At 42.2% G+C, this 25,587-nt stretch overlaps 1 protein-coding gene across 1 annotated transcript in view; it reads left to right on the top strand.

Annotated features, from left to right (window-relative positions):
• Positions 1-497: 497 nt before the first annotated feature.
• Positions 498-25,587, top strand: part of igf1ra (insulin-like growth factor 1a receptor) — a 71,139-nt gene continuing 46,049 nt past the window's right edge. The window contains exons 1-2 of the mRNA XM_005729912.1: positions 498-1,640; positions 9,655-10,221. Of these exons, the coding sequence (XP_005729969.1) occupies positions 1,535-1,640; positions 9,655-10,221 (673 nt within the window). The 5' untranslated portion in view covers positions 498-1,534. The remainder of the gene's footprint in view (positions 1,641-9,654; positions 10,222-25,587) is intronic.

Genomic DNA, 25,587 nt, shown 5'->3' on the forward strand with positions numbered 1-25,587 from the left:
AGTGGGAGGAGCCACAGATGTTTCAAATATTGTAAAAAACGTAATCTAAAGGTAGGACTAGTGGTTTTAATGATCACTTTTAAATATTTAAGATCTGAAACAGCCGCATGAACCGCTTAAGTTGTTAACTAACAGCAGAAACGAAATATCTGACTAAACCTAATGATACGCATATGAAAGAGTCCACTAAGTGACATGAAATACTTAATTAAGTAGTAGTTAAACAATTAGCTAATGTATGACGGGATTAGTGGCCCATATTGTGGGGTAAGGTGTATTAAATAACATGGGAGCCACTGTTCTCAACAATGACATGAAGTTTAGAAGCTGGGACAGCAGAAAAGTGTTCCCACTCACATCCGGCTGGGGTGTGTGTGTTTTGTTTGGGTTGCCCCGTCGTTCGAGACACGCCGGATCTAAATCCGCTCCGTTTTTTGTATCCTGCTCCCGACCACCTTATCCGTAACACTTTGTGTTTCTGTGTGAGAGAAGCCGACTCTTGTTTACAGCAGCGATTCCACGGAGGAGCGGCGGAGACCCGTAGTGTGCTTTAACCGAGGGCGGACCGTGGGATTTCAGCCTGTGGATACACACGCGACGGGAGTTTTTCTTTTTCTCTTTTGTGCGAAGCTATAAAGGCAAAACAAGAAACACTCTTGGAGAGCAACTCCTTAGACATATTCTCCCTCCCCACTCCAGCCGAGGTCGTCTAGCTGGAGAGCTGGAGACCCATTCTCTTGCGTGGCACAAGTCTGGTATTTTCTTTCAGTTGCAAATCCCGACTGACGGCGGAGATAAGTCGAAGCTGAGGGGCTGAAAATTTGCTGATTTTGTTTTTTTTTTTTAAAGCAACTTCTCATTGCGAGCCAGGACTGCTTGGTTTGGGGGGGTCGATAGACCCTGCTGTTTGAATAGCATACGGAAAAACAGGTTTTTCATTCATTTTTCAACCTCACAGCCACCACCCCTGTGGATCTGTACGCGTTTTCAGCCCACCACCTCCTCACACACACTTATTCACACGGGGGATTCTTGTGAGCGACACTGGCTTTAATTTATTATGGTGGTAAAGGCTGCTAAGATTTAAGTCTGATTTTTTTGTTTTGTTGTATTAACGGGCCTGGTCGCGCTGTGTAGGCTACGCGCATGCTGTTTTTAAGAGATGGAGAATGAAGATGGGGATTGCCATCATTTATTCAGTAAAATCATGGCTTGTGTGCCATACCAGCCAACGTCAAAGCATCCTGTGACTGGCGAAAATAGCAGAGTGTTTTAGTATTCCAACCCCCCAACGTTTAAATGTTTTTTGTACACATTTATATATATGTTTAGAGCAAATCCAGACAGATAAGCGACCACGCATCAGGATATCAGAAGCTTTTGGGCTACGAGGCACTTGTTTTCTCTTTTTCTCCTTTTTAAAAAAATTTTTTTGTGCGAAGGCTCTGATTTATTGAGCTGATGTGCACAACTTAAATATTTTTACTTTCCTTTTTGCTCTCATTATTTTTATTTTTTCTTGAAGAGGAGAATAATGTTCAGGAACGTAAAATCAGAAGCACCGATGGGTGGCCCGATCTTGTTTTGGGGTCTGATGCTGTCTGTCTCCACTATCTGCATATGGTCCACATATGGAGAGAGTAAGTATTTAGTTCTAATCAATATTGTTTTTATGAAGAAGATGTCGCTTGAGCAGGAATAGGCCTAAAGGCATAATTTGCTTTTGTAACCCAGTTTAACCTCTTGCATGAACGCCTTTTTTCCCCACTAGTGGAGGATATGCGTTAGCTGCAATTATTGTTTTTATTTGCAAAATAATCAGAGTGAATACCTGTAGTCGGACAAAACGATGGAATGCGACAAAACCGACTTGTGCTCCTTACTTATGCTATCTGAAGAGGACCATGTGGTATAGCTGCCGTCAGTTGATGCGCGCATTTAACCAAATACAGTCACTGTTGTGCGTAATATCGTCTTATTTGATGAAACTGTCATGATTATTGAGAAACGCGTAAAGACATGGAAGCAGACACCGGTGTGATTTTTGACATTAGACATCCAGAAAGCACGGGATGAAGCCAGGGAGCTGAGCTGAAGGTTACTACGACCATGTGGCCATTTTACATTTCGTAGTGTGGCGTCGCTGCGCACGAACAGCCAATTTTTTTTTTTAAAATCTGGCGATCCCTTGATTCTTAAAATGTAAAATGCCAGAAGACTGCCTATATATCTAAATATAATTTAAAAAAATTAAAAAAGTGAAACATTGTTACATTTGTATAGATCTGTGCAGTGTTAACTAATGAAAGTATTGAAATACGCCGCGCAGCGCCAGACATAAATCCAGCCTTAATAGCGTGCTCTTTTGTAAAACGCAAGAAATGTCCGCTGACGTTATACTAACCATCCAAATAACGTTGTAATTTTCTTTGGCATGACGTGAAAATGTGTGCACTTAATGCTAATTAACCCTTAAAGGCGGGGAAAAGTTAAAAAAAAAAATAATCAAAAGGGTTTGTAGGACCCAGTGTATTCAGTTTATTCCCAAGTATTCAGTTTTATAAATGGCAGAATTTCTCAGGAGTCTGCCCACTTTTATTGCCTTTGATTGATGTAAAAGTTTGTTTTCATGGTTTAAATTTAGAATAGGATGATAAATCATATAAAATAAAAACTGTTTTTGTTTATATCTACATATAAATCTAATCTGATCTAATCCTGTGTAATGTACTGAGAGCTGCCACAGTCAAGGCTGCTTTTTGCCAGTGCTAAAATAGAACAGCTGATCAATGGGGGTCAAAGAGGGTTCCCTCTCCAGTCCCTGGCTGTATGGAGTGTGTTTATATCTAATGGCTCATTGTCTTGGTTTTCAAAGGCAAAAGCTTCTGCTTCAAATGCACAAAGAAATTAGTTTTTGAAAAATAAAAAAAAAGGAAAAACTAAAGAAATTGAATGATAGAGAGGATTAATTATGCATTCCAGCTTTTTGTAGTAAAGCTTCTTGTGACACTTTGCATCAAGTTTCCCAGATTAAACAGAGATAGTCATGGAGTTCATTTAGATTTCCCCCCCTTTAATTCAAATCTTTATTTCTTTGGTGGTGTTTACGCCAATAATCTGAATTGTAAAAAACTTTCCATTTATCATATCATCATGATCTGCTGTTCGTATATACATTAAGTCTGTTTGGCACACCCATCACCACAAGTTGCTCTTTTGCCCGCCTCACATCAATTGCATCTCTCTGCTTTGAGCCCATCAATTGTGCTTGAGTTGAATGTGTTTGTCAGCTACGCTGCATATGCTTTATATCTTGATAAGTAAGGAAACTGATAGTCTGACCTCGGTTTATATGGAAATGGAAGAAAAATAAAAGTAACACGGTAGTCGTACCACAGTCATGTTCTCCCCCTCTGAAGGCCACAAGCACATCTGAGGGTTGGAAGACAGGCAGTTGCCCTCAGATCTCGGCTCTCTGTGGTGCATAATACATCAGAACTCATGGAACAAAGAATTTCATAACAAAGGCTGCGGACAACATTAGAGATGCAAATGTATCACTCGAGGATGATGTTTACTTCACCGGGTTGTAGAGGGACAGAATTTCCAGTGCTCCACTAGGGGGTAAAAACCTTCTTTTCTCTCTTCATTTCTGTAATCTGTCCACACCAATAAAATGCAATTAAACTACTTTTTAACTTTCGCCACAGTAAACTTTCCATGCCATGGCGTCGAAATGCGCAGCAAACAAGTCTCTAAAAGTCTAAAGGGAGTGTGTGAGGGCGATAGAGACTCGGTGTTTGGAAATAGATTGTGCAAAAATACTCTTGAAAGAGAAACAGACTTGGTCTTGTTGATTGGAATAGTAGTGAGTTTGTGAACTGTTTTATTGGCTTGTGCTGTTCGCACGGAGCGGTCTCGTATGCAGACTGATGCGCTTAACTTCATCACTTGGCACCACTGCTATTAGAGTTATAAATAGATATGTCACTGGCAAAAGTGGGGTCGTGTAAGTACAAGCACCCGCTGTCCTGATCCGTGCGGGTACACCAGTGTTCCTGTTCAGTTATTTATGAAAGAACATGTTGCTTCGGAAAAAACCTGAATGACAGAATAAATAATCAAGCATCAGTGAACACTGTGTTTGACAGGCACCCCTCCTACTTTTCCCTTTGGGGTATGGCATATTTGAAGTTCAGCACTCTTTGTCATGACGGGGTAAGTGGCTCAGATATGATTGCTGTCACTCTGCTCTAAGGTGTACTTTGTGGTTACATAAAGCCCCCCCACTTCCTTTAGGTCTTCCTGGAGACTGGATGCAGGAATGCCTAGTCACACTGCACCAAAAGAGTGTGACAAGCGTTCACAGCCCTGTGTTGTGTGCACACATGCAAGTTTATTGTGCAGCATCGAGTGTGTACTGCAGCAGGACTCAGCGTGGCAGCCTGAGTCAGTGGCGTGCCCCTGAGTAAGGATGTAAAAGTGTGTCACTGGGCTAGTTTGTGAGTGTGCAGTCAAATGCTGGCCTACCGCTCCTCCAGGCTGCCAGCTGAGGTTTACAATGCTTAATTAAACACTTTATTTCAAGTGGCATGTCACTGGATTTGCTCAAATGCAGTATCCGTCCGACTGCACATACATCATCATTGGCTGCCGGTTTAATGGTCCGTAGAGTATTTTACAATTTGCGAGATGATGATTGCAAATGTTAGCTCTTCTAATGGATGGCACTCGCTTTATCAGTTGAAAGCTGTTTGTTTAAAAAGAGTGCTGATCTATCCTCCGTGGCGCGGAGGATCCCAGAATGTCTACAAGAAGCCTTTTCTATACTCATATTAATCTGTTGAGTGTTAAACACTAAAGATCATAACACTGCATTTTACTTTATATTCCTTTACGTAGGTCTTTTTTTTTTTATACATGCAGCAGACCAGAAGGCTGTAGAGTGAAGCTGACAGTCAAAGAACTAATGAAAAAAGATATATTTTTAAAACTGTATTTTGGGGCAAAATCAGGTGAAGATTTAAAAGACTATTACTTTAGGTAACTTCAAAATAAGTGTCCAAAAAGGTGCCAAGTGGTGAGACATGAACTTGAAACCTCAAAGTCATTGTCTTTTAATACAAAAACAACTGTGCCTGAGTGATCTTTACCACATCAGTGTGCGGTTCCCCTCGGTTTCATAGTCAGGTCTAACTTTCTTGCTCGTCACATCTGGTTTCAAACCACAGAGGTGGTGAAGGCTGAGGCCGTCAGCACTAAGCTCCATCACAAGAAGTGACATCAAATTGTCTACATCCATCTTTTCCAGACATTAAATCAAAATCCTTCGGATGACATTTTTCTTAGTTTTCAAATTCTCTATAGGTTTTCACACTCCCTCCTTAAAGAAATTACATCACTGCAAATTCATATTGCTGTTTTGAGCGTGTGCAGTGTGTATGTAAACACAGCCTGTTACCTCTTGCCCTCTTCCCTCATTCTGGGTGAGGGGGAGTGCCTGTCTGAGAGTTGTTGTGATGGGTAATGTTACCATTTGGGGTTTTGGTGAAATCTGAGCCACAGTGATTGAAGTAAGGTCCACTGAGTGGACACGGTCCACCACACTGCTGGTCAGATGACTTCCAGTATGCTGGGGATTAGAGCCAGTTGACGTGGCAGGTGTGAGGGGATAGGACAGCAAAGTGGCCAACTCCTTCACCGTTCAAACCTTTTAATGATCATACTGATTTTATTGGTTGAGAATTCATATAATTTTGGAAAAACACAATTTCAGGAAGTTGATCATTTGCTATAAGCGCCTTTGGTTGCTAGGCAACCCTTGAAAATAAAACCAGACCCTTTATGATTGGCCTTAAATGAGAGGGAAATAGGAAATCTCAGCTAACCTAGACTCAGTATATATACACTAATAAAAGTGGTAGTTAACACGATATGATCAACATGGGCTTTTTTCTGGAATTCAAATAAGAATAAAAAATGCAGATTTTAAATAACAAGAAGTGCAGAATATTCAATGGAAGTCAGCAGACTGGTAATTGAGTATTTTAAGTTGTCTGTTAAAGTCTGCAAACATTTCTTTCTGCCCACATGCTCTGTTTTTACAATTTCCTTTAAGACTGTTGTTCTTCTTCCTCTTTCTGTGTTATAGTTAATGATTAATCCACAATGGAAACAGTTCTATGCATCCCTGCTTGCACTTTGCACAGAGCCCACCAACAACTTTATGCCAGTAACTGCAGGGGTCACAGAGTTTTCGGGACCCTTAAAATCGCTTCAAAATAAACACAGGGAAGAGGAGTCTTCCCTAATAACCTTCCCGGAGTTTACAGCTGGATGTCTGATAAAGGATACAGTTCCAATACAAGTGTTTTCCCAGAAAGCTCAGTTTGTGGCCTTTTGATAAACAGCACGGCATGTGGTCCCAGATTGCTATCTCATTTTTTTTCTCAGCCAAAACCGAGATGGCGTTTATTTACGTGTGAGGTATGTTTACTGGATCCGAATCTGATTTTACGTGAAGCTGAGATAAACGGCAGCCACTTGCCTCGATTTCATTCGACGGGGACACGTTTGACCGTGCACGTGCTTGTGCTGGTGTGTGCGTGTGTTTGTGTGATGACATTTCCACAGAGAGACAGGGCAAGGTTTATCAGTCATAAACACGAGCCGATGGATCCCATCACGCTGTGAAGATATGTGTGTTTACTCAGCAGTGTGAAGAGCAAAGATACACGGGAGGAGAGAAGGAGACGCATGTTATTTGGGGTTATCATGTTATGTGGACGCTGTTGCTGAAATGTATCTGGTGTATGTAATAATGAATAAAGGATTTGTCTAATCTTATTTAAGCATCGTTGTCTTCGCAACAAATGAGCTGACTGGCAAGAATCGGAGAATCCTGGAGGCTTAGTTTGAGGCAACGTCTTTCTCGGTCTTTTTGCGAGGAAATGATTGGAATTCCTGGTACTTAACATGCCTAATGAGTAGAACAAGGGAATCACAAAGAGGAAGTCTGTGTAATTCCTTTCATTTTATTCTTTCTGGCTTTCTTTGTGAGCTTAAATCTGCTTTGTATCGACGGCACTCAGAAAGACATTTACTGCATAGCGGTTTCTGTTTGCTGCCATTTTACACCAGGATGGCCCCTGATAGCTATTCTTGGCAGAAATCTTACCCTTCCCTGGCCAGACGCCTCCTGATTTTATTAATGCCCCCATCAGGAAGTGGAGCCTAGAGTTTCTCTTTACTAACAAACAAATTAGTCTTTGTATTTGAGTGGCTCCACCCCTCCTCCCTCTTTCCCCCGGCTGCTGGAGAAGCTGGAAGAAAATTCTCAATGAAACAAAGAAGACATGCAGCTCGATGGCTCACGAGTGGAGCCCAGGGGCATTGGTGTTGATTGGGGAAAGCAAATACTATTTTCTACTGGAGTAATTGTTTCCGTTCTAAATTTGGACATGTGAAACACCCCTGCAGGAACAAATATAGCCCGTTCACCCCCATAAAGATTACAATTTCTAGTTTTGGTAGAATAGCTTTAATGAAGCACATCAAACATGGCTTTTTTCCCCTTTTTTTCTTTTCAGAAAAACAACCATGAGTAAAGTGAAGTTAATATACTAACAGAACTATTTGTATGCTTGTTAGATTTCTATGTCATTGTTCTGTAGTCTAGAAAAACAATCTGGAGGCATAGTGTTCGTGCTGGGAGTGGAAACTGTTTAGCTCTTTTCTTTATCCTTTAGCTCTCAGTAGACAGTGTTTTGACAAGACAATGAAAACATGTCTGTTTGCCTCATTGGATGGACACCGTCACCGTGAGCAACACGGTGACGGTGTCTTAAGCGCCTTTAAGAACATAACAGGTTTAACCTAAGAGCTTGTATGTCATTGCATTTCCTGAGCTGATTGTTGAACCCTCTTTTAGACACTGTTAAAAAAAAAATATAAATGCAACTAGAAGGTATTCTGATTTCATAATGATTTAACATACAATGCAAGGGAATTAGTTGTTCTTTGTCTGAGATTCACAGAAGATTTCTCTTAAGCTTTTTGACTGACAGTTGTTTCCCAAACACTGGTGTATTTACCCCAGAGAGTACTTGAGCTGCTGTATGAAGGAATGTGAAAAAAACTATATAGAGAAAAATGTGATTTATAGTCAGTTTCTCTAAAATTAATCACTAAATGGAACGAAATAGTCAGGGGAAATGGGTAAAATATGGATGTTTGAATTAAAAATGGACTATTTTAACTTCACTGGAGTAAAATGTTAAAATAGGTATAAAATTAATATATGAACTGATTAAATAGCTAAGTTAAAAAAAGACAATTATGTGATAACGGACGAAATAATTGGCTTAAGAAAACTGATGAACAGAAAAACAGTGAATTGGTAAACAGATTGATACATTATGAAATGATAAAAAATAATAAAAGTTTGAATAAAGTTTGCAAAGGTGCTGAAGAAGTGAGACTGTATAATCTACTTTGAAGCATTTACCTTTCTTGCATTGGGCTATTCAAAGGGTATTCAGTGTGCACAAAGAATTGAAGACAATGTAGGATGTTACCTGAACAGGCAAGTACAGCAGATGTCATATCTAAGTCTAATCATATAACCAGGATTTGCTTTATAAATTTCCTTTGTGTCATTATAGGACCAAGAGTTATTTATTTATTTGTTTGCTTTCTTCTTTGACTGGCTGAGCATCTATTTTCTGTCTTGTATTTTATTTAAATGCTGATTGATGACTGTTACTTGTGAAGTGACTCATGACTTCCAGTGCTCCATGGAAGCATGTTTTTTTGCTTTTCTGACAAAACCTGTCAACACCTTGTCGCCTGGGGACAGACATGACTAACTTGGCGCATCCAAAACTGCATACAGCATGTATGTAATTGCATGTTTCACTGCGATAAGGTTTCCCTTGGTGTAGTTGCTGTTTTGCACAATTAATAGGATAGCCGATTATCATCAATAAAAAATGCAGTTTTTTTTTATTGTGTGTGTGCATCTGCCGCCCTGCCTCTCTGTCTGTTTGCATTTGGGTGTGTGTGTGCGGTGTGAAGGGATGCTCCAGGCCTTGTGCTTTCAAGTGCTGTTTTCCGAGAACAGAGAAATAGCTTATTTAAATGCTGGGGTTATCTGAGGTGAAGGACCACATGTCTTCCAACGAAATGCAGGGTTTGTGTCTGATATGATACAAAAGATCTATAAACATGTTAACTCTCGCACTTTATTGTGAAAGTAAGCGACTGTTTCTCTCATCACCCTGTTCACCTAAGCTGACCTGGGTGAGAACCTCTCCCCCCGTGTCGCACTTAAAAACTCCTTTCCTGAGAGAGGAGTGAGAATAAATTAATTTCTTTCATGCAGCGTGAGAACTTGGTGTAAACATGCTGTTTTTCCTATATGGAAAAACTGCCAGCAAAGTACCAACTTTACTGTACTAACAAGATTATATGTTTCAAGAAGATTACTTACGTGGAAATCTTTTGGCATACACGATCTCCAGGCTGTATTTCCCATCGAACACTGGTGAAACTGTGTATATGATGCATATGTAACACTGTAATACTCTTCTGTTGTTCTTTTTCTTTGTTTCTCAATGAAGAAAACAGTAAAGATGTGTTTTCTGTGTGTTGCAGTCTGTGGCCCGGATATCGACCTCCGAAACGACATCGATCAATTTAAGCGTCTTGAGAACTGCACGGTGGTGGAGGGCTACCTGCGCATCCTCCTCATCAACGAAAAGACCAGCAACAACAGCCAGCAGGAGGACTTCCGCTCCGTCAGCTTCCCGAAATTGACCGTCATCACCGGCTACCTGCTTCTGTTTCGTGTCTCGGGCCTCGATAGCCTCAGTGTGCTCTTCCCCAACCTGAGCGTCATTCGTGGGCACAACCTCTTCTACAACTACGCCCTCGTGATCTATGAGATGACCAGCTTAAAAGACATTGGGCTTTACAACCTGAGGAACATCACCCGTGGGGCCATGAGGATTGAAAAGAACCCTGAGCTCTGCTACCTGGACTCGGTGGACTGGTCATTTATTATGAATACTGAGTTCAACAATGTTATCAACGGGAACAAGAAGGCAAAGGAATGTGACAACGTCTGCCCGGGGATCATGGAGGATAACCCTCTTTGTCAGCAGACGACGTTCAATGACAATCGTAACTACCGCTGCTGGACCTCCAACCATTGCCAGAAAGGTAACCCTGAACTCCTTGGTAGTTTTCATCATGGCGATGTTTGAGCGATGCTTTGTGCTGCAGTAGAGTAAATGCGGACGTGGCTTTGATCTAGCTCGGAGGTTTCCAGCATCACAAACATGAAGAAATTGTAAATTTCTTCACCAGTGAACAAATCCCATGAATCTATGCAGTGTTTTTCCTTCATTTCCGTCAGGCAGTCAGATTGTCCATGGGCCAGTGCAAACATTTCCTCTATGTTCGTTACAGAGACCTTGTCTTTAGATCAGGCTATTTGTGGAATGAAGGATGGCTGCAATATAGAGCACCAGGTATTAGAGAGGCATACTCAGTTGAGGTTAAAGTTGCCCTGCCAAAAAATGAGGTAGTCTACCTTTCTGGACCATGTCAGCTAAATATTTGCCTGAGGGACATTTTGCGATTTATGAAAAGGGGTATATTGAAAAATAAGGGGGGGGGAGGGTAATTCTTGTTTAACTTTGGCCTTGCGGTAGGGTCATGCATTTTTTAACAGTTCAGGGGAGGGTCATATTTTTTTATATTCATTGCATTTAAATTCCTTCCATTCTGTAGAGTTGAGTCAGTTCATTTATGAATATCTGATACTTTGTGCATCCATACAGCAGGCGGGTGTAGCACCTTGTGGTCACATTACTTATCTTCACTGTCTTTCTCACAGATTTTAGAGTGTGAGACAGTTTGTGCTTTCAGATCAGAAACTGGGACAAGTAGATCTTCCATCTCATGCCTCTTCAAAACAACTCTGTCAACCACTTCGAGTCTTTATAGGCTAAAAAGATGAGCAAAGAGGCTTTTTGGAGAAATTTTATGTTGTTGTTGTCTAACACATTTCACCCACTCTTTCCATGAATTTAAGTAATTATTGCTGTTTGCTGTTTGGTACTGGAGGACACTTATATATTCCAGCAACTACTTTGTCAGGTGTTTCTGCCTGCCTGAGGGCAGATGATGTCACAAAATGCACACAAAACTATAAGGGTGTCTAGATGGGAGCAACATGAAGGCTTAGCTTGAAGACTGATTTGGTCCAACATTGTCTCTGGTTTGAAGTTCAGTTACAGGTCATGAAAATTTATTCAAAGTTGGAGTCAGGTACACATTTACAAAAGGGCTCATCGATCTATGCGTCAGAGGTTTGAGTTTTTTTTAACCATGTGCAACTAAAACTAGCACATGATGACATTTTTATGTGAAAACAGTTTTTTTTTATGTTCCCCCTGCCCATTTTTGAAGGCATCTGTGCAGGTGCTAGGATTAGTTTGAAGTCACAAACACCCCTGTCCTTCATCCCTTCGGGGAACCTCAGAATAAACAGTGGAAATCAAGCTTGCTGCTTTTTCCTATTGACCAAGTCGATCTCTATAGGAAAGCAATGGTGTTCACTGTGTGCGTTTTGTGACCTGCTGGTGCTCCCTGTATGTTATCAGCCCTTTGATCAATACACAATGAAAATGAACAAGGTTTTGTATGGTTGTCTTTGTTCAAAAACATTGAAATCTTAAATGGGCATATTTTACAAATACCATACATAGTAAAAGGTGCAAATCGCCTGTGATGACTTTTTAGTCACGTCTGTTCTTCCCACACTAGCTGCTATGTGGCGTTTTGTGGTGAAACCCTCTGTTGTTCTCACAAAGCGGACTTGAGAAGCAGAGCCGGAGCATTGTTTGAACCAGTTCACTTCTCTCAGAGGCCCAGGCGAGGTCAGGGTAAAAGCATTCATCTAGAAGGCCTTGAGGTCTCAAGGCTGCAGATAAAGGGTCTGGGTTTAGCTACACAGTGGTAAAAAAGGAGGGGTTACTGAGGCAAAAATAAGATACAATGAAGCTAGAGCAGATCTGTGATGTCTTGTAATATTCCAGGCTTTGTGCCTGTCTTTGTTTTTATAAAGGTTTGATGTGTCTCTCCTCCCCGCTTAAGATTCCTCTCTCCTCCTTCCTCCGCCCCTTTGTATAATTGCCTTGTTTTTCTCCAGTACAGATGTTCCTTCAAGGGCATGCAGTGGTATTCTAGTCAATACAGCCCGGTCTCCTCTTTAATTACACAACATGAAGAGGGAGTGATGTCTGCCTAGCTCACTGCTTTGCCCTCTGGGCCTTTCCAAATGTTTGTCCGCTCACCAGATACTGTTTCCCACACCAGGTTTGGGTGAATTAGACCAGGGCTTCTCAGAAGTGAGCTTTAATATGTTGCGTTACATCTGGATTTACGACAGGATGGACGTGAGTAGGAGTGACTGTGCAGAGAAGCGCAGATTGGAGCAGAAATTCTGGGTGCCTTTTAGTGGCAGGGAGAGATGCATAGAGAAGCTGTTTACAGGAGGAGGGGCATGGAGGGGAAATGTCAGACAAATGTCAAGTATACAAGCTCAATGCCAACGTCTCGCTGAAGGGCAGTGTACAGAGTGTTGAAAAAGGCCCCGTTCCTCCCACTCATCTATAACCCCCATGCTTCCTCGTATATCCTCTCTGCCTTCCTCATTGTTACTCCCTCCTCTTTGTATATGTTGTCTGTTCTCGTTTTCCTAACTGTCGTTCTCCACTTCACTTAGCCTCAGTCTCATCTCTGATTGTCCTTGTCAGTTGTTCTGTTGGTGTTTCGTTTTCTATTTTCACCTAACTCTTTTCTGCAGGGCTTATCAGGGGCTGTTAACAGCTCCGGCTGTCAGATATCTCTTCATTGTTTACTTGTCGAAAGGCACTTACTCACACACATGCACACACACACACACACACACTGGTCAGAACTACCAAGCTTGTTTGGCGAGACCCTGGCTCCTTCCACGCTGCCAGCTGCTTGCTTTGAGTTATGGGGGATCCCATGACTAAAGAAGTGTGGCCTGCTTCAGATGTCCTCCTCAGGTCTCTGTGTTTGCTGTAGACAGTCCTGCTTTTTACTGGACCTTATCCAAATCCACATAGTCAATAGGCAGTTGCAATTAGGCAGATGAACACTAAGCATGCCGCTGTAGTCACGGCTGATCTTAGGGCCGGCTAGTCTTCATAGCTCCACTGGGAGGCACACACTCTCTTACCCGCTGGTTCTCACATAGCTCACGTCTTTATGCAATAGAATATTCATTTATGGTATGCTCAGCCTTGCAGGCACTCCGGTCTGGTTTCTCAACCTTAACTTACCCTGTCTAATTTAAAGCAGCACGTCTGCCATGCTTTATTTTTATATTAACAAATGCACGTCATAATGATTTATTTATTGTTTTTAAGAGTAGTGGGACATTAGGGTAAGTCAAAACTTTAGCATGAGGAGACCACAGACTTTGCTCTGGAGCCCTGGCTGTTGGGAGAGCTTTGCACCAGTCTCGGAGACTTTGCATTACTTTGCATTTAGTAATATGTTTGCTCTCTCTCTGCCAAAGACCTACTTGATATCTCTGGCCTGAGTGCTCTGACCTGAATCCACTTCAGAACTGAAGTGGGTTTTTTAATAAAAAACAAAACAAACCCCCTCCTAAAACCACTGTTTTACTGTAGAGCAAGGTCTCACAGGCAGATACGATCTAGTATTCTTCCTGATGAGTAATAGCCCCAATGCTGTTAAGTTTTCACAAATCTTCCCCAAATATAATAGAAAGAGCAAAATGAATCATTCTGACTGTGGCATCCAGTCGGTCTTATCTAAACGTGTCAAAACGGTGCCATTTAAAAATAAGTCGAAAATGCTTTTTTTAAACAGCTAGTCCTGTAGTTTTTGAAAATGAATAAACAGTATTTTTTTTCCACTAAGGAAAATATAAAATGTCACAAAGCTTGGGTTTCAGACGGTGTTAGGTCCTTGAGTATTTGAAATCTCAATTCTAATGGGCCTTTGGTCTCTCACAGTGCATAATGATCATCTCTCCACCAATAATTATAACTCTGTGGTATGCAGTGTTTGAGTCTTTCAGTAATAGATGTTTCGCTTGGTAAATTAAGAGGAAATGACGATAATGTCAAGGTTGCACGTTTTATCAGTGCTTGCACCTTCTTTATCCTATTGCTCCATGGAAAAATCCAGCAGATGGCTAAGAAAAGGACTCGGAAGTTGGCCCGACTTCATTTTTGAGCTAATGTTATGCCTTGGATGTTCAAACAATGATTATTTAACACCTTAGTGTTTGCAGGGATTTAATCACCACCTCTCCAAATTCGCCCATACCTGGTGTTTTGTAAGAGTATGGTTACACACTGACTAGCCAGTTTACTTTTGGTTGTTTTCCTGGCTCTCTGCTGATTAATTTCATTCAAATTTCCTGGAAATAACCACTCATTAAATACATTTGTGCAAAGTGGTTCTACGGTGGGTTTGCAAAGAATAAACTAGATTTATTGATCTCTACACCTCTCGTAACATGGAGTTAGTAGAATTGTGTCTGCCACTTTAAGTATATAAGGTAGACATTCCTGCTGGCTTAGTCATTGCAGTTGTGAGGGGATAAAGAGGGGGGAAATACACAGCAGAGGCTGTGTGCGGACTACACATGGAAAGCTGTGGAGAAACTTTATGTGCTATTTCGAATAATAAAGTTTTAAACTGATTTGTGTGTGTGTGTGTGTGTGTGTGTGTGTGTGGTCTGTTTGGTGTATGCAGCCATTGTTGTGTAATATAGTGAGCCAAGTTCATATGATCGTGCCTTCCCCCTTCTTTTGTTTAACCAACATCCAACAGTAGATACAACGAAGCTTTTGAATATTTAATGGCTTCTGGAGCTTATCAAAGTCCTGCGGTTACAGGCACAGGAAACAGCTCAAATACCAGTCTTGAGAATCCAGTGCTTTCCTGGGGGCATGCTCAGCACCATGACAAGTTCCCGTACATCCGCTGTTTCCACTGGGCACAAACTACTTGCCTGCGCTTTGCTCCAGTTTGTACAAAGCTTGGGCGGAGTGCCAGCGCTGGTGACAAAGTGAGGAGAGTCACTCACTCCCACCATCCTAAAGCCACCAGACTGACCATGGAAAAGTCCCATCTGTCTTGGTGTCTCCTGCCATGTTCACTATATCACTGTATCACCACAGCTCCTGCCTGTGTGTGGTTTCTACCAAGAACTAAAAGAGAATGTAGTCAACATACTGCAACCCTGCTGGCACACTGTGCATGGCCCCTATTATTTCCCATGAGATCAGGATACTATTGATTCACAGTGTTATAACTCCATGGTGTCACAAAAATAAATGCATTAAATAGCAAATAAAGCTCCCTTTACAGCAGCCCTTTGTTTTCTGGGTTCTCAGATGTCTCTTCAAACCAAGGACAAGAGAAGCAAAAACAAGTTACTAATTGGTTTCTTTGCATGTGTGTGTGTGTGTGTAATACATGGGAAAGTATATTGTCTTCTCTGAATTTATCAGGCATAGATTTTTTAGATTTTATTTACTATATTGTCTTCACATTTTATTTGACTTATTGAAGCACATTTGGCAGTCAGTGGTTATGTTAGCATTAGATAAAAGAATAGTTTAGTGAAATTGTTATTTGCTTTCCTTGAGGCAGTTTATTTGCTGTGGCACGTTTACAGTGTTTTTAATTGTTGACATTACGTGATACATAGTGCAGCTACAGTATATAAATCATATCTGAATTTCTTTTTTTGACAATACATCAGTAGGTTTTTTCTGATAGGATATTAATTACAAGCAGTTCACGTGTCTTTCTGCGCTGTCATCCCATCTAAATCCCATCACCCACCCTCCCTTCTCCTCTTTCGCCTCTCATGGCCTTTGCCACATTTCCCACCATCCACGTCACATCCATAAATGTCATGCTCAGGGCCCGTTTGCAGATGATGTTGGTGCATTAGCCCAAACAGAGACCTTCTTCACCGAGTACCCAGAACCTGAGCCCTGTTGAAGTAAAACTCAACTTGGTTACAAATAGTTCTTCTGCTCAATTGGTTTTATTGGTTGCCTTTGGACTTTCGAGGGGCTCGTGTTGCGATTGGTCAGAAAGGAATTCATTTTTCCTCAGACTTTAATGTGTTTTGAGTTTCATGCAAAGACAAAATTGAAACGTATATTATTTCACTTCGCTGTTTGGGCCAAGAGTGGTGAAAAGCCACAGACACGTGTTGACTGCTCTTACTAACTTTTAATGTCAACAACAGTGTCCCTCTCTGTTATTTAGAATCGGTTGCAAGTTTGCAAAGTTTCACCGAGTCATGATGACACGGCTGTACAGTGTGCTATTGTCCGTGTATGAACAGCAAGGCTTATTGTCTATTAATGCTTGACCCTGTGAGTTTATCCGACTCCTGTCCTCTGTGGCCTACAAAGGTCTCCTCTCAAAGCACTGACAGATTAGATCCGCTTCCTAGGATTGCTTGATTGACCAAAATAGGACCTGTGTGTCTCGCTGCCAGGCTCCAAAGAGACTGACTGACATACTTGTACTCACATCCAAACATACAGACATATGCTCTCTTCTCTCACGTGCCATCGCTTTTGACAAATTTTCCTCAACTTGTGCCCACTGTGACTGTATCTGCTGTGTTTGTGCGTGTGTGTGTGTGTTTGTGAGAGAGAGAGAGAGCCTGTGTAAGTGTCAGCCCAGTGTGTAATGTGTTTTCAGCCTGTTTGATGCCTATTTGAGCCACCCAGTTCCTCTAGTGTTAGGCTGCCTGCTGGCTTGCGGCTGCGCAGCTCGGGAGCTGTGACTCATCCTTTGCTCTCACTACTCATTCATAGTATTCATAGTATTCATTCAATACTATAACACCCCCACCCCACCCCCAGCTCTGTGGTAGGTTCCCCTCAGTCCTGCTCTAAATGGCAGGACGGGATGAGGGCTATCGCCACCTCTTAGCGACGCCTCTGTGAGAGGTGCGAGAGATGAGTGCCTGCGTCTGCTGCCTGTGCCTGCCTTCGGTGCCTTAACTGTGCCTCTGTCTGCCTGCCTGCCTCAGCTCTATCCTTCTTTATAACTCCGGCCACAGCAGCCATTTACTCATGCTAGGCTGGCTTGGCTGTGGCTCCTGGGAGATAATGCGCCATGCCTGCAAGTAAGCTCAGAGCATGGGTTAATTCCACAGTGGGGGAAAAAACAAAATCTCCTGCTGACAAATCTCTCCTGCAGAGGTGAGGATGTATGCTGGCATGCCACAGAGAGAGAGAGAGAAGAGTATCCTTTTTTTTTCTTGCCAGAATAGTTAGGTAGGTTCACTCAGGTCACAGAAACACTGGTCCTCTATTCTCTTCCTTTTAAATGTGTGGCGAGGAGACCAAAGGAGGATCTGAGCTACTCTTGTCTACCTTCCTCACCACACATGGCCAAAATGTGTGTGCTTCTTTAAAAACTGTTGGCCTCTGTTTGTTTTCTTCCATTACTTCTATAAACTATAAAAATATAAAACATGTATAATTACTAAGAGCCGTTTTGTATCCTGCAGCTGCTTAACTAACGATGAATCACGGATCCTATGGTTGTGTTCGTACGTGTCTCTTTTGTGCGTACGCTATCTCTAAAGGAGATATCGAGCAGGCCTCGGCGTGCCAGTGGTGATTTGCCGTCTGTTCTTTTTCGGAGCATGTGTACAATGAGGAGATGAAAGGACATAATAAAATTACAAAGGAAACCTCATGAATTACACAGCTAGATGAAATGCCTCTGACAACCACACACTTCCCTTTCAGGCCTGATTTCAAGTTCCCTATTTACCAGCATGAGGATTTAGATTACAGAAGTTTGAACCAAACTTTGGATAAGGTTGGCGCTTTAAAAAATCTTCCCCATCTAATGTTCGGTGTCAGCAATCGATGAAGGAGTCTTAACTTGTCTAATGTCATTAGCCTGCTTTCTGTCAGTGGCTTAGAATGACCTTGACCCTGTCTTTTGCCTCCCCTTCCTCTCTTCGTCTTGTTTGGGTGAGATCCCCAGAGTCCAGTGCAGTTGTCAACGCGCAGCCTAATGGGCACAGGTGGCTGGGGCTCCTCTGCCTTCTCCAGCCCTCTTGGCATAGTTCTCTTGGCAGACCAGCAGCTCCTTGGCCATTCGCCTCAATGGGCCACTCCAAAGCAGTAATCACCAGCTGGTGCTTTGTTAGCATCAGGGTGGCCCCCAAGATGAATTATGGCTCTCAACTTTGAATTATGGTTTCTTCTGAAATCCAGCAGCGTGTGAAGTTCCGATCAGGATTCGCTGTATTTCCTCCTCCGGCAGGCGTGGATGCAAATGCAGTTTCATTCATAAAAGCTTTCAAAGAGATGACATGTCGCTAGATCATCGCTGATTTCCTCCCAGTTACTGACCACAGCAGAGCAATGTCCGAGAAGGGGATGTAGAGTGCAGAGGATGGTGACTGTGTATGTCTGTGGCGGGGTGGGGGTTGTTGGATGAAAGAAAGCTCTGCAGCTGTATTGCACTATGAAGCAGTCAGACAGCGGCTTGTTACTGTGTCAGATAAATATAGAGGTCTCTAGAGCTCTGCACTGCAGCTCTATCTCTGCTCGCTGCTTAAAGGAAGGGAAAGGCCGCGTCACCTGGGAGATGCCACTCTCCTCATTCATCCTCACTAAATTGGCTTTAGATTTGCAGGACATTAAAGATTATTGAGAATCTGTAGGGATAGGGTGGGGTATAAGGTGAACCACAGAGAAGGGCTGAAGTTAGGCACAAGGTACGCTTTAACGTTTTATGCCCACATACTGTCTTTTCACAGAGCTGTCATCCGACAGCACACTTGAGCTCAGTAGCTGTCATGATTTCATCCATAGCACTTACCGATTTCTTATGTTTATTGGCTTAAAAGTTAAGAAAATGGTGAGTGATGGCTTTGCTAATTCAGCAGCAAGTGCGCCAACCGACCCGCTGTGTATGCATGTTTTGGTCCGAGCGCGCTTGTGCATCCTCCTTATAACAGCCTGGCTCATGAGGTCTGCTGATCGAGCAGAAAGTGCAGCCTGTTGGGGGTAAAAGAGGAGGCGCATTAGCTCTCCTTTCATCTATTTCATCCTCTTCTGTTTGACGAGCGCACAGTGGTTGATAAGCGTCCAGCGCGCCTTTGAAGTCCCAGTCGGGACTTCAGTTCAACCCTGCCACCACCACCCACACCCCATTACTGCGTCAATTACAGAAAGGCTTTGCAGGCCTTGTTTGCACTTGAGTGTGGATCAGGCTCCTCCCTGTGGCTGATAAACATACAGTCTCCATGTAAACATCACCCATTGTCATTCATATTTTATTACTCACACTCGTTTACTCAGCGTAGGCGCTCCTCTGTCATCCCAGCTTAAGCTTTTGTTCTGTTGCACCTCTGCTTTTATGTATGATCTGGTTTTAAAAAAGTGCTTGGCTTTCTTTGGATGAGTAAGTCAACGTCCATTGTTTCACCCCAGTTGGGAAAAAAAGACCCTGCAGGTGTATTCACTGAGTTGTGGTCTGTTTCTCAACCCTTCTGAGAAGTTGCTCTGTCCTATATGTACTGTTGTTAGCACTTTTCCAGTCCAGGCATGTACTTGCTTGTAAGAAGCTTGTTGTTGCATTCCACCTACCTCCCTGCATAATATATGGTATTAACTTCCAGCCCTTTTGTTTGTGTCTCCCTTGGTCTGCCTGTGTGTGAGGTAATGACACTGATGCTCGTCTTCAGACAAACCCCTCAAACTTTGGTTTCCTTGAAAAACAAAAACTCCCAAAATTAAGAGAACACTTGGGCAATTTTTAACTTTTACTCTTGGTGTGATTTATAATCAAGATTTTGGATTCCATTTACTGTTTATATTGTCACTTTATTTGCAGCAAAAGACACAATGCACTGTTTGTCAGTAAAGATTTTCACCTTCAATATTCCATTTGTCAGGAGCTGATGTGTAATTTATGTGTTCCCTTCACTTTTTTTTGACCAGTATATATTTTAGTGGGTAGGAATGAAGCCTTAGTGTGGTGCTGGGGAGGAAAGACAGGAAAAAAAGAGCCATAGTCCAATTCAAACACGTTAGATTGTTGCTCTTTCTGTACGTAAAAATAGCCTCGCATAAAGCAAAAGGCCACATTCCTTTTCATATATGCGAGCGTTACATCAGTGGAACTTTTATTTATTTTTCTTTGGTTAGGATCAACAAAACTAGGAAATCTTTTTGTTCCTGCTGTTTTGTTCCTGATTGTTCTAAGAAGGCAGGGCCTTCAATGGCCGTTGTTTCCACTGTATGTTTTATTTACAGTAAAGATTTCAGAGTGCGTTTTCTTCCCCTTTGTCTCTTTTTCAATACTGCAAACGGACTTCCTGTTTAGGGATATCATAACCGCTGAATTCGAGCTTGTTTTGAAATCCGTCCATTAACATTTTTTCCCCCCCCCACAAAGAGCGTTTTTCTTCATAACAGCATGTCCTTCAGTCAACAGCAGCTTTTTAAAGGACTAAGATTAACTCAAAATACTCGGCTTCGTGTTTAAAGTAAATGTCAAAACCACCACCTCCAGATGTGTGTCATCTGGAAAATAAACCGGGGACCAAAGATGGATGAGAAAGGATGTATGACACTGCCTCTCGGCATGTACTGTACCTACTGTATGCACTGTATATATGTACGTGCTTATAGCGTGCTCAGACAAAAATAGCTTTTGTTTAATTAGCGGTGTGACGTGCATGTTTTTGCTGTGCATATGTGAGTCATTCATCTGCACTAAGGAACAGTTTCCTCAGGCTCAAATCGACGCATGTAAAGGTTTCTTTCCCCTTTCTTCTGGTTCATGGCTTCTTTTTTTCAGATTAGTGGTTCATTGTGTTTACATCATCGCCATTAGAGCTGGGTTAGGCAACATGTTTTTAGCATCACGGGAAGAAAGAAAAAACGGAACAGCTTTTCAGGATATTGTAATTGAAACATTTTGAGAAGGAACTAGAGCCCTGTATCTCCTCTTCTCTCTGTTTTCAGGCTTTATAAAATCCAGCCTGTGACAAAACACTTTAATCGATCGCAGGTATTTTCAGACAAGGGTAGATGAGTCGTACAAAAGTTATATAAAGTGCAAAACATTTCCACAGAAAAAGTGACACAGGGTCAGGGCAGGTTAAGCGTAGGTCTTTCCTGGAAAAGCAGCGTTTGAATCCAAAGTGATGGCGTTAAACAGGAGTTTCATGAAGCACTGTGAAGATCCAGCGTGGTGACTGCTAGGGAAAGGCCACCCAGTGACGGCGCTTTCAGGCTGTAAGAGAGAACAACACCCACAGTAAGATTTTGCTCTGTGGTTGGTGAGTGTCTCGGCTTGCCCGAGGTGCATCACAAGGTGCTGAACTCATGGCTCACATAATTCATTTTTAAAAACATAATAAATATACTTGTGACACCCGCAGGCACTAAATGACGCAATAAAGAACTTTTCCATCTCTAGACAACTTTGGGATTTTGCACAAGACATAATGAACTCAAAGCTAACGAATGTTGCTTCGTCTTCTATTTTTCCTTTTCAGATAAATTATTTTACGACATTTTACTAATTAGGGTTTTTTTTTTAGCCTTTCAGTCACTCAGTCGACGCTTCAAGTTGAAGTAGAACAAAAACCTGCTAAATGTCTGTTTTTGTCCTCAATGTTGCTGTTTCATTTTTAATTTATAGCATTCTGCACGGTTTACTCAAGCTGACCTTTAAATGCCCATTTGATGCTTCTCTTTGTGGAGTTTTTGGTTATGATGGTTATGTGTGTGCTAACTGGTTATGTTTTGAATGTTTTGAATAACAACTACCTGTACTACAAGTACCTGTTCTCCTTCATCATTTTTCTTCTTATTTAAACTGGTGTTTGCTGTTCTTCCAGTGTATCTTTACATAGCATGCCAGTGCCGTGGAATCAGACAGACCCGGCATGTTACATCACACACTGTGCCGCCTCCGCTTTTTACTTTTCATGGATCGGTCAGTTTGGGTCTCCTACTATTTTCCACATCCCGGATAAAAGCAAAAAAAATGTAATGACCAAGAGGAATAAAAGTGCACTATTCCTGCTTGGAACATGAGAGTGAGGTGGGAGAGGAATTGACTTTTTTACATTTTTTTTGCTTAGGTGTGCGCTGATGAGAACGATGAGGTCAATGAGAGCATTATGGATTGTCTTTGAAACTATGTGGCCGTCTGATACGTGTGATGAAGCAGGACTCCTCTTTGTGTGTAAGGACAGGGTGCGCAGACTCTGTGAATGGCTCACATTGTGAGCCACTGTGTTGGCACCAGTGGCTTTACTGGCACGTAGATGTAGAGTCAGATATGCTGGACCCTGGCCTACTCTGTGGTATTATTAGTATTCTGTATCTCTGCAGAGGTCCTGCACACCTCAGCCTGCTGAGAAGCTGTCATGTAGAATCTCAAATCAAGGAATGGTTTGTTTTTACACCTTTCTGTCCACTGAGTTTTAATTAAGTGAAAACCCAAAGTGGCTGAGGTACAGGCGTGTTTGCCTAAGTAAACATAATATTTAAGACCGGCAGCGATACCCCCTGAGAATGTGACCTTTTCTAGTGACTGCCTCCACTGCAGGATTAATTTAAGCTCTTGGAATTGGGATTGAACATTTTTTTTAATTCAAATGTGTGGCTCTTTTTTTTTTTTTAGCTATCTTTATGTTTGTTATTTTTTCTTAATTGTGCGTAGATGCACAAAAAAGAAAAATCACAGTTAATCCCTAAAACTCAATCTGTGTCTGCTCCCAACAAATTTTAACATCGTATGTTACAATTGAGTAAGTGTGTATTTCCATTCACGCCACATGGCAGCAGACACTAGCCCAGTGTTGTTTTGCATTGGAGTGTATGTAAATATCAGAGGGGGTTGTTATTTCCTAGCATGTAAGTACGTGCTCTGCCCAGTGAGCTCTTCGGTGCCGCCATGGAGACAGACACATCTGCATTTGGCGCGTCGCTTAGTGCCTGCGGGTGTCAGAAAATGCTGCACACAAGCTTGTGTTTAAGCTCTTGGCTCCGGTGCGGTGGGAGGAAGCGGCCTCTCGGGGCACAGCAAAGAGAGCCTGTGCCGTCGCCTCTTTTTAAGTGCAACAACGGAGATGTCGCTCTTGATTTACGGAGTATGAGCTGGGCGGGTCGTGTCCTGACAGAGAGGCCGGCTACTTGAGGAAGAGGAGGGGAGGAGAAAAAAAGTCAAGAGTGGAAAAGAATTGAGAAGAAGCAAGTGAGATGGATGCTCATGCATGTCCATCCAGCAGTCAGAACACATCCAGACTGACATCTGTACAAGACCAAGTCAAGTGTTTATGATTCCTCGGGTCCCAGAAATACCCCCAGAACTCCGATCTCTGACCAAGCCAAACGGTTAGGCTTCTCATTAAGTAATCACCATCAGCTTAGGCTGCTGAAATATTTGGCAGTGAAGAAATGAAAATGTAACTATAAAATGTAATAAGCAACCTCAGTGCAGTAAAATGCTGCCTGGAGAATTTATTTGTTTGTATATGTATAGTGTATGTGTGTGTGTGTTATGTTTGGATGAACTGTGGAAAACGGCTGTGGTGTCAGGGCGACATACAGAAGCATTGTGCTTGGAAGTGTGTTTGTCTGCGACATTATTTCTCCTACCCTGCTTTCGTTTTTTTTTCTGTCACTGACAGACACACCCATACCAGGAATCTCTCGTGGTTTTTACTAACTTTGACTTTCTCATGTAAATACTTACCCTTTGAATGGCCCAAATTAGGGCTATCATGCTGAAGATTGATTCAAGATATTGGCCACGGGCCACTGTGGGGATGGTCTGCAGCGTCGCATTTTTTCTGACATAGCTCAATGGAGGAGCTCTCGCATGTCTGCCTTTGTGGTGGAAAAGGCTGTGTTTGTGTGTGTGTGTGAGTGTTTTAGGAGGTGGAGTAGGCGGGTGTGGGGTAGGGGGAGGTTAGGCCTAAAGAAACAACAGCGACTGCTCTTGAGTATGTCGCCTGTTCCCAGCTTCTTGGCAGTAAATTTGATCAGAAAAAATACACGCTCTGGCTTCACAATGCAGGCCTTTGTCTCTGGTCGGCATCGGAACCGTAAACCATTTTGGAAACTGTTTCCAGCTTATTAAAACGTTTCCAGACCGTGACTGTTGAAGCAGTGAGTTTTCCAGTTAGTCGCTTGGCATCCTTCCCCATCTTAGGTCTGTCATGGGCATCTTCAGAGAGTAAAGACTGTGGCTAGGATTAACTATTGGACTTCTCTACTATTCACTTTCTCCTCTCTCTCTCTCTCTACCTCCCCATGCCCCCTTGGCTTTGATTAACTGTGAAGATCATAAGCCAGTTCAAGTGTGGCCTCATACCCTCATTGCCCAGTGTCATTGTTCTAACTAAACTGCTCTCTTCAGCAGGAATGAATTAGCCTTTTGTGCACCAATGGCCTCTTTACAAATAGCCATTAATGTTCTGTTAGTTTAGTTTGGACTCTATTTAAGTTAAATCACAAGCACTATTAGGCAGTGTAGGCTATTACAGACTTGCCGCTAATTGTCGGTGGAATTGAAATGACATTGTGAGAATAATTAGATTTCTGTTCTCATTTATTGGCTCCAATGTGTTTTGTTTAATCTGAGTTTAATCCGGTTGTCGCTCCCGATATCGTTTCTGAATTGATGTCTTGGAGATAATGGGTGCACGGCCCCCTTGTTATTGTACACCGAGGTGTTCATTGCTCTCTCCGTTACCTTCTCTTCTCTCGTCCCTTTCTGGATTTTTGCCTGTCGCTACAATTCATATGACCATAAATCTTCTAACTTTGTTTTCTAATGTGTGTTGCTCCATTAAACTCCCAAAAGAAAATGTCTTAAATGGACTAAACAGAAACATGAGGAAGCTACTGAAAAGAAAACGCTGTTCTTTGATTTCGCTTGGCTAATTTATTTCCACTTAGAAAATGTATCCTTCATTGTTCACTAGTGCTTTCTGATGCCCTGCGGTCTGTGACCTCCGAGGCATCTTTTGACACTTTTTGAACTGAATGTAAAAATCAACATGGATTTCTCCCTCATGACATTCTAGATTTCCCTTGAGCTTTTGCCATGTTTGTATTTTGTCTGTTCTGTAACATTTTACCCCTGGTTCCAGGGTTACGTAAGTTCAGTCTTGTGGCTGGCTTCCCTGTTGGCATTCTTGTCGCATACTGAAGATTCCTCTGTCTATGAGAGAGATAAGGAGAGAAGATACAATGGTGGCGAGGAATGGGAGATGTCACAGAGAGCAGACAATGGGCAGATTCTGTTAAATGAGCCAACTGGTATTGACTCAGGCTTACTGCAACTTATCGTCTAATTGCCACAGTGTTGGCGTTATTCCCTGGGTGATATGTGGCTGATGAAACTAAATCCCAGATATATGGCTTGGTGAAGAAATGCTCTAAACACAGACAGTGTTTTGTAGGACACTACATGTTGGGGGGG

This window comes from Pundamilia nyererei, unplaced genomic scaffold (genome assembly GCF_000239375.1).
Source record: "Pundamilia nyererei isolate P.nyererei 1_Seehausen unplaced genomic scaffold, PunNye1.0 scaffold00035, whole genome shotgun sequence".
Lineage (NCBI taxonomy): Eukaryota > Metazoa > Chordata > Actinopteri > Cichliformes > Cichlidae > Pundamilia > Pundamilia nyererei.